Source organism: Chlorocebus sabaeus, chromosome 20 (genome assembly GCF_047675955.1).
Source record: "Chlorocebus sabaeus isolate Y175 chromosome 20, mChlSab1.0.hap1, whole genome shotgun sequence".
Taxonomy (NCBI): Eukaryota; Metazoa; Chordata; class Mammalia; order Primates; family Cercopithecidae; genus Chlorocebus; species Chlorocebus sabaeus.
In genome coordinates this window covers 80,311,899-80,321,247 of record NC_132923.1, presented here as the reverse complement: position 1 = coordinate 80,321,247, position 9,349 = coordinate 80,311,899, and the positions used below count along the sequence as shown (strand labels likewise).

Below are 9,349 nucleotides of genomic sequence, written 5' to 3'. Positions count from 1 at the left end.
CAGCTCCCCCAACATACCTTATCTAGAGTGAAGGCTGCTTATCTGCCCTTGGGGCTCCTACAGCTCCTACCTCTCTGATGGAAAAATCTCCTTTAGAATACAAAAGCTCTCTAGAAGAGCCCGAGATGAGGGTAGAGCCAGGGCCTCATTCTGCAAACAGGCTTTCAGAGATAAAGAGCAGGGCAGACATCAGTATCTACCCTATGACCACCACATTTCCCACTGAAAAAAATCAGGAGTTGGTGCCCTGAGATGAGGCAAGCCCACTCAAAGAGACCAGCCTGTGATTCTTCCTTCTTCTACCTGCACACCTGAGACAAACATCTCTCAAACACTCCAGACTTGCAAGTTCTTAATTAGTTGTGTTACGAGCTTTTATTTAAAAAGCACATTTAATACAAGTATAGTTTCGCAGATACAAGTTTTCACTTTGTATGCTACAAAAGTCTTTGAATATTATTCTCTTTACAAAATGGAACCTTACAAAAATACTGACAATTTAATGTTTTTATACAGTTTTCTCTAGTTGCAGTTATTTCTTTCATTATAAAACAATGTCTACCACAGAACTATGATATTTTAGTTGATATTTAAAAAATTAACTCAATGCTTTTTTAAGCAGCTAATGTAAATAACACAGGTCGAGACACAGTTTATAATCATAGTGGATATAGCTAAAATTGTTTCAGAAATAATATCTTACATAGTTAACTTTTAATGTTTTATACATTATTTATATAATATTTATATATAAAAATCATAGCTTGCTATAAGTTGAAATGAAAGGACGGATTCTGTAGTAAGGATGTGCATGTGGTTGATCCATATGGTTACATGTAACCCTTTGAAAGGTCTGCATCCAAGATCTAAACGCATTTCTTCCTTCCTCCTTTCCTCAAAAGGTTCAGTAGAAGGGGTCCCTGTCTATCACCTAGAGTAGGACCTTGCATGGAAGGACACTTATGGATAGAGGATGAGGAAAACTCTCTACCGAGATTTAACCCATATGTTCTGCCCAGCAGAACCTATCAAGAACTGCCCTAGGGGTCAACCCCAAGACAATAGTGCTTTACACAGCAAGAGCAACTCCTACAAAGACCCTCAGCTCTGTCATCCTGAAGGGTAACCTCTCAGGCATGAGACTGCCTGCTTCTCTGGCTCCTTCTGATTTGCAACAGCTAAAAGGTTGGTTCGATTTTCATTCTGCCCCCTTCACTCTCCCATCTGTTGTACAGAAGGCTGCTTTCCATCAGCTGGTGGCAGACCATGCCTTGCTCATCCCGGGCCCTCACAGGAAATCCTGGTGGGCACGCAGCAAGGATTTCAAGGGAGAAGGCAGTAACCGAAGTCGAACTGTTTCTAAGAGTGTGCAAGTGCCCGGTGATTGACGTGCACAACATCAGCATCCTGCAATTGACATTTCAACATCACAGGATGGTGCGTCAAAAGAAGAAAAGTGAGGGCCTGTGCCCTCGATTTCTTCTGAAATTGTGCTATTTGTGAAATTCACTCGTCCACAAAGAGTCTGCTAATCACTAATGTGAGGAACTATGGTTGTTGGCCTATGGGCAGGGGAGGTGGTAAGGCCTTAGCACTGGGAATCTGGATTCGGGATCTGATCACTTGACTGAGCAAACTTGCTCTTTCCTTCTATTTAAAACACAAAACAAAACTTCCTGAACTAAAGTCACAGTACAGAATAGAATGGCATGGACAGAAAGACTCAAGAGGGCAGCTCTGCAATGGCTATTTTCTCGATTCAGTGCTATGTCTGGCATCGTGTGCTACAATGTGAATTTTTGCTTTTCTCACAGGCCTGGGATTCCTCAGGTCACAAAAGGTGACCAGCAGCCTCTACTCAAATCATTTTAGTGTTTGTTCCTGAACAAGCCGTGTTCACTAGAACATGAACACTTAAACCAATTGCACATCCAGGACTCTGGCACTTGGTGTTAGTTTGCTGTTGTTTCCACATAGGCGAACACTACCTATTTTGGAAGGCCACAAAGTAAAACATTTTTTTTTTTTTTTCCTTTTAAAAAAATCAGTCGGGCAAAAGTTTTTCCCTACATTCTACTGTCTGATGAGATTGGAGAGCAGCAAGAACTTGCTGTCAGCAGTCATTTTACAGAAACAGCTCAGGAGGTGGGTGGCACCTACACCATGTTGTGGTGGTTGTTCCTGTCAATAATGTCCACAGGTGAAAGGATTTCCTTCCGGATAGCAGGGGCAGGCAGGGAGAGCGTCGTCTTAGTCTTGAAGAGGTCAGACACGAAGAAAACCTAGAAGCACAAATCAGAGATGGAAGTCAGTAACTGATATCCGGGGTCTGGGTACACAGGGTAAAGGAAGGTCAGAGGAGCACAGACTGCAGGAAGAGGGGCCCCAAATCACAACTCTTTGAATAGGGAAGGGTGATAGGGATCATATCGTCAAGGCTTATTGTACAGATAGGGAAACTGAGGCCCAGGAAAAGGCAGTGACATGCTCCAGGTTGCACAACACCAGTTCAGTAGAATCCACTTCTAAGGACTCTCAGTCCAGTGCCCGTATCTGCAACCCACACTTCCTTATTTCTCAAGGCAAACGAATAGCAATGAAAGATAAGTTCCTAAACAAAGGAAGCAGGTCATAATTAGTTATAGTCATTAATTCACACTACTTTCCCTTTCCTCACAAAGGAATCCAGGGTGTAACCAGAAAAGATCAGCCAACATGAACTCCTATCAGCAAGAACTGAAGTCAGGCAGTGGTGACTATTTTTCCTGAAAACCTACTGATATCAACCATTTGATGGGGGTCAAGAAACTGGGTTCTCGTTGCTGAGAAAGTTGGCAACTAACCTGGAGGAAAGGTTAATGAAAAATCTCCTATCACTTATTCCCAGCGTCCTTTTTCCTCGTGGGAATGTGACCTCACTGAGTCTTTCTTATAATACCTGAGAAACATTTATGGAATGCCACTTGCAAAGGTGTGAGGATGGCACAGGCATAGTTCCTGCCTCAATGAACTTATGATGAAAGATTCAAGGGCTTGATGAGCTACTGGAGTAAGAAAAATTTATGCTTTGTATTAGATGGCAAAATAAATACACAGACATCCATTTGAGCCATTTAGCAACAGGAGTTTTTACTAAGTAACCATAAGCGGCAGCTATCAGTCATGTAATTTAATAGGAAACACATGGCTGGGTTTCAAAATACCAAGTAAAACACGATCAGAGTTCCTATATCCAACAGCTTTCTGAATGGATGAGTCTTTGTCCTGCAGATGGTAATGTGCTCACTACTAATGACAGCACTATGGCTTCACTCTGGCCACATTATAGGCAAGAAAACGAAGTTCTTAATAAGATTTTACCAAAACTAAGGCTCTAGCGATCCAGGGCCTGGCCACAGTAGGGACTTGCATTATTTGTTAAACTCATTTTCACAATGTACCTTCTGTAGCAACACAGCAATCAAGAAAATGCTATAAAAATCACAGCAAGAAGCTGGTGATGCTGGTTACCTCGAGAGAAGGGAACTGGGTGGCTAGAAGGCAAAGGTGAAACAGATGTTTACTGGTCACTGTAAAACCTGTTGTACCTTTTGAATTTTGTACCCATTACATATATTACCTACCAAAACATTTAATAAGTATATTTCGTTGTTAAAAATAAATAAATAAATAAAGCTAGGCTACTTCTATGCTACGACAAGAAAATGAAATATTAGCCAAGAAGTGTAACATCGTAATACATTCACAGTTTGAGTGCTATTGGATGTACCACTTTGCAAGGGAAAAAAATTAAGTCTTTTCTCCCTTTCTTTTGTCAGGAGGTTTGAACAGTGAAAACCATGGTACCAAAAGATTTGTCTCCTAGTCAGAGTCAAACTTGAGGATCAGGAGAAAAAAGATCTGTGCACAACCTGCCAGTAGGCTCTAGGCTCCCCTGCCAGAAAATTCTTTGTAGTTGGTTTGGGAAACGGTTTTCAAGTGTCCCCAGTATGAGGAAACAGACTCGATTAAAGTTCAATGTGAAGATAATTAAACTTTTCAACTCTTCTCCACTCCAGCCCCAGCCCCACATTTTCCCTGATCTCCCCCAGTGGCCTTACTTCTTTTTGTACTAAAATGATGTTATCATCTGAGAGGTGCAGACAACAACGTCCTCATCTGTAGCTCAAAATTATCCTCCCCTTTATCCTTCACTTTGTCTCAGAGGAAGAGGTTTTGATCAATCTCTCCATCACTACTTTCTTTTTTTTACTATTATTATTTTTAGACGGCGTCTCACTCTGTCACCCAGGCTGGAGTGCAGTGGCACGATCTCGGCTCACTGCAACCTCTGCCACCCAGGTTCAAGCGATTCTCCTGTCTCAGCCTCCTGAGTAGCTGGGATTACAGGCACGTGCCACTGTGCCTGGCTAATTTTTATATTTTTAGTAGAGACAGGGTTTCACCATGCTGGCCAGGCTGGTCTCGAACTCCTGACCTCGTGATCTGCCTGCCTCGGCCTTCCAAAGTGCTGGGATTACAGGCGTGAGCCACTGCACCTGGCCCATCACTACTTTTAACTTCACTTATCCCAGCTTAGCAGCTAGATTCATGAAAATAAGTCGTACAGGTCTAATTTCTTAGAGCTCTTTCTCCCAGAATCCATCCCATCTGCCAAGGGCAAATATAGCTGGGGACAGCTCCCCCATCCCCAGCGAACACCTTCCCCTTCAAGATCTTGAACAATCTACCACCTCAATCTACTGGCTTATCTCCCAATCTAATTTTCTGAGCTCATAGTCACTACATCTTAGGGTTTCCATTTCCTAACTGCAGGATAGGAATCATATGAAGATTAAAGGCAATAATAACTTGAGAAGATCTAAACCTGTGACTGTTGCATAGTTCAATAGAAGGTGTTCCATTCTCTAATGATCTGGATAACAAAGTAATTACCGGACCCAAAGAAAGCCATGCTCTCCCATGTGTCCAAAACTTTGCTTATCGGCCTTTCTTTCTAGATGGGAGGCTTCTTGAAGATGGAATCCTATCCCTAATCACCCTGAATCACCCAAAGCACTTAGCTTTGAGCCTTGTACACAACAAGGGCTTAATAAAGGTTTGTCATTGAATTTCAAAAATTCTCTCTACTTACTAGAAAGCAAGCACTCTGGCCTTGGACCTTATTGACAATGCAACTCCTACAGACTTGAGGGGGAACCACATACTCAAATACTGCCCGCTCGGAGCCAAGCGGCGAGGTGAAAAGTTGAGTGAGGTCCAGCAGAATCCCACTTTAAGCTGTATTTCACTTTCAGCATGACTTGAGGTTACACAAACACTTTTTTTGGGATCATGAAACATAATACTGTCAAGACTGAAACAGGGTTCAGTCTTCCTAATATTTGAACAGCAGAACACAAAAAGACCTAGCAAAAGTAAAAGCTTCTTGGCTTGGAGCAGTTCCATTTCCTACAGAAGATGATCTCCACCCAGAAAGAAAACCCAGAGGCCCAGGCTGGGAAGGGTCTATACAAATTAAGTGGCTGTCTTAGGTCTATGGGATAAACCCACTCCCAGCCCACAATCCTACTCCACAGATCTCTGCTGTGCGAAAGGACACATTGGACAATAAATACAGTTCCAGCAAACAAGAAAAACTATACCCTAAGCACCAAGAAGAGATCTAAGTTACAATGCGCAGAACATTTGTTTTCAATTCCGTTTCTCCAATACTTTGAATTTTATACATTACTTTTTTTTTTTTTGGAAAATGAACGAATGCAATCAATAAATACTTATTGGATTCCTGCTATGTGTTAAACTTCAAAAATATGAAGATGAATATACATTAAGACAGTCTTTTACCCTCCGGGAGTTTGTAGGCCAGTGAGTTAGAGAGCCAGGTAAACAGACAACCACAATAGAGCATATTAAGGATTATGATAGAGGGAAGCCAGGGTGTTGAGGAAGCACAGAGAATGTGGCATTTAACCCAGACTGAAGGGGAGTGGGAAGCAGGCCTTAGAAGGCTTCTCCTAAAGGATGTCTATTTGATCTCGGCTTTGAAGGATAAGGAGGAGTTAACCAGGCAGTGAATGCTAGGATGTTGTTTCAGGCAAATGGAATAGTGTGTGCAAAGGCACAGGAGAAAGGGAGTACAGCACATCCGGGAGCTGCAGGAAGCTCAGTATATCTAAGGTGGAGCAGTCAAAGAGGCTGGAGAGGAGAGGATTAGATATTGAAAAGCCTCCTGGGACATGTTAAGCAGTTCAGATCTCATTGTTTTAGTTCTAGGAATCATTGTCAAGGCAAAAGTGGGGAAGCAACACACTGGAAAGACCTGCATTAAGATCATGTTGGTGGTCGGGCATGGTGGCTCAAGCCTATAATCCCAGCACTTTGGGAGGCTGAGGCAGGTGGATCACATGAGGTCAGGAGTTCGAGACCAGCCTGGCCAACATGGTGAAACCCCCCCCCCGCAAAAGTACAAAAATTAGGTGGCTATGATGGCGGGTGCCTGTAACGCCAGCTACTCGGGAGGCTGAGGCAGAAGAATCACTTGAACCTGGGAGGTGGAGGTTTCAGTGAGCCAAGATGGTGCCATCGCACTCCAGCCTGGGCGAGAGAGCGAGACTCTCTGTCTCAGACCAAAAAAAAATAAAATAAAAAATAAAAATCACGATGGTAACTAAAATGGAGATGGAGTCAGAAAGCATGTAGTGAGCCTGGAGGCAGGGATTAAAGAGTCTAGGAGAGGATGAGTCCTGAACAACACCTATGCAGTAAAGACAAAGAAGAGATGGATTTTGAAACGTTGAGGATAGGACTGCAGCTGGTAGAGGTCATGTGTTTGGGGTGGGTATGTGTGCGAGGGAGGCAATATTTTTCTTCCTAGTTCTATTTTCAACTCTAGAAATCTTTGCACTTATTCCCATAAAAACTTAAAATTTCGGTAACTATGCTAGGAAAGAAATATATATATATAATTCGCTTTCCTCTGCCTGTGACGTTGTCTTGGGGGAGTGATTCCCCCCCACCCCAGTGGCATTTGGTACTGTAGAGTGTTGTACCACCACCACTTTTATCTAATTCCAGGACATTTCATTACCCCAAAATAAAACTCCATAAACTTACAGCAGCCATGTCCCATTCCCTCTTCTTCCCAGCCCCTGGTAACCATCAATCTGCTTTCTGTTTCTATGGATTTATCTATGGGGAAGTGATTCTGACCTCCTCCTGAGTCAAAAGGAGTCAACTGTTCCATGATCCCAGGGTGGAAGATGATCTAATTTACCCAAGCACTGTGGACAATGTAGCTCCTTCCTTCAAGAGCAAGAGTACACACAAGACAACGCTAAGCTGTAAGAACCCCATTCACTGTGATGAGGAGATAAGAAAAAACAAACTAGAAAAAGAAAAAAGAGAGAGAGGGGGAAAAAAGAGTGGTTGAGACTGTGAACGAACATGTGAAATCTGACACATTCTAGCTGGACGTAGAAGCAATATGCTGATGGGAGTTTTCTATAGGACACACAGAATCTGCTCTCAAAGTTCTTACAGTTTCTAGGGCTATCTTTGGCCAAGAGTTGGCACACTCAAAGAGGAAGATGCTTCCGATGGCTTCTACCAGCATTCACCCTCTGGAAATGTTAACCTCCCAGGAAGCACAAACAGTCCAGCCCTGCTGGGGTGTTGCCTGCCTAGAGGTCACCAAGAACCAAGTACACCAGAAACAAGAAGTCTGGTAGGTAGCCAGTTTCCTCCTTTCATTGCTAGGAATGGCTGAATCAGCAAATTTTGAGGATCATTTTGTTAATTTTGTTAAGGGCAGATTATAACAATAAAATTATCCTTTAAATGTTCCTAGAGTCCCTGAGTGTAAGTGAACTCCTTGAAAATAGGAATCCCATCCTTACATAACACATTGATCTGAAATGCTAGCAAAAGGTAGATAACTATAAAAGAAAAAGATTTTTTGAGTCTTAGAACCTCAAGAAAACTGAGCGTCATCTATTCTGGTATTTCCTAAAGTGTTGTCCTCAAACCATCTGTTTCAGAATCACCTGGGAGCTTCCTGAAATAGCAGATTCCTGGGTCCATCTAACACCTACTGAGAGTGTTGTTTGGAATCTGCATTTTAGCAAACACTACAGTTATTTGTTATGCAGACAACAGTTAAGAGAGCCATTAGTGGACAGTCTGTGGAGATTAACAGATGGGCTCAAATCCCAGACCCGCCATTGCATGGCTGTGTGTCTTAGACAATCTACACTGAGCACACAATTATCTTCTTTGAACGACTCTTCTCTCTTTGGTACCCATATTGAACTTTTAATAACCTTCCATCTTAGCATTAGGCCATAGGCTTTGATACATGATGCATGTATTCCCCTGTGCTCTGGCCCTGTGATTTCCTTTTAGCTTTCTGGTCTACCACACTGAACAATCTCATGGATTAAGGAAGGAATAACTCTCTTTGGAGGAGAAAGCCTTGGGACCTGGCTCACCCTCATGCCCTAAGTACAGTAAGTGCTATCTAAAGAAAAGCCATCTTTGGCAGCCTTGTTTTTTAACTAGATGGGATTATCCAACTGCAATCATTATTTTTTGACCGCAATAAAGGGCTTTCAGTGGCTTTTGGCACTGGGAATTTGTGAGCATTTCTGTTGAGTGACTTCCTAGTATATCTGAGAGGGAAAATGATGAGATGGAAAAGAGTGTGACACTGGAAATCAGACAGCAGAATATAGTCCCAAAATTTCTACTGGTGTGTGATCCAAGCTGTCACACTTGTCTTGAATTTATACAAGATGAAAAGGTTTTACAGTTGCAGATGATGGATCTGCCCTGTATTTGTGTGCAAATGTTATTTTTAAAATCCACCAGCCGGGTGCGGTGGCTCACACCTGTAATCCCAGCACTTTGGGAGGCTGAGGTGGGTGGATCACCTGAGGTTGGGAGTTCGAGACCAGCTTGACCAACATGGAGAAACCCTGTCTCTACTAAAAATACAAACATTAGCCGGTTGTGGTGGCGCATGTTTGTAATCCCAGCTACTTGGGAGGCTGAGGCAGGAGAATCACTTGAACCTAGGAGATGGAGGTTGTGGTGAGCTGAGATCACGCCATTGCACTCCAGCCTGGGCAACAAGAGTGAAACTCTGTCTCAAAAAAAAAAAAAAAAAAACTCACCTACCTGTGGTTCCTGTAAGGCTTACATGAAATATATGTGAAAACACTTTGAAAAACCATTCATTCAATTCATCTATTTATTTATTTTGAGACAGAGTCTCACTCTGTCGCTCAGGCTGGAATGCGGCACCATCTCCACTCACTGCAACCTCCACCTCCCCAGTCCAAGCATTCTT

The 9,349-nt window shown here is 42.7% G+C and overlaps 1 protein-coding gene across 1 annotated transcript in view; it reads right to left on the bottom strand.

Annotated features, from left to right (window-relative positions):
* Window positions 1–356: 356 nt before the first annotated feature.
* Window positions 357–9,349, bottom strand: part of PLPP3 (phospholipid phosphatase 3) — an 84,393-nt gene continuing 75,400 nt past the window's right edge. The window contains exon 6 of the mRNA XM_007978594.3: window positions 357–2,282. Coding sequence (XP_007976785.1) covers window positions 2,157–2,282 — 126 coding nt within the window. The 3' untranslated portion in view covers window positions 357–2,156. The remainder of the gene's footprint in view (window positions 2,283–9,349) is intronic.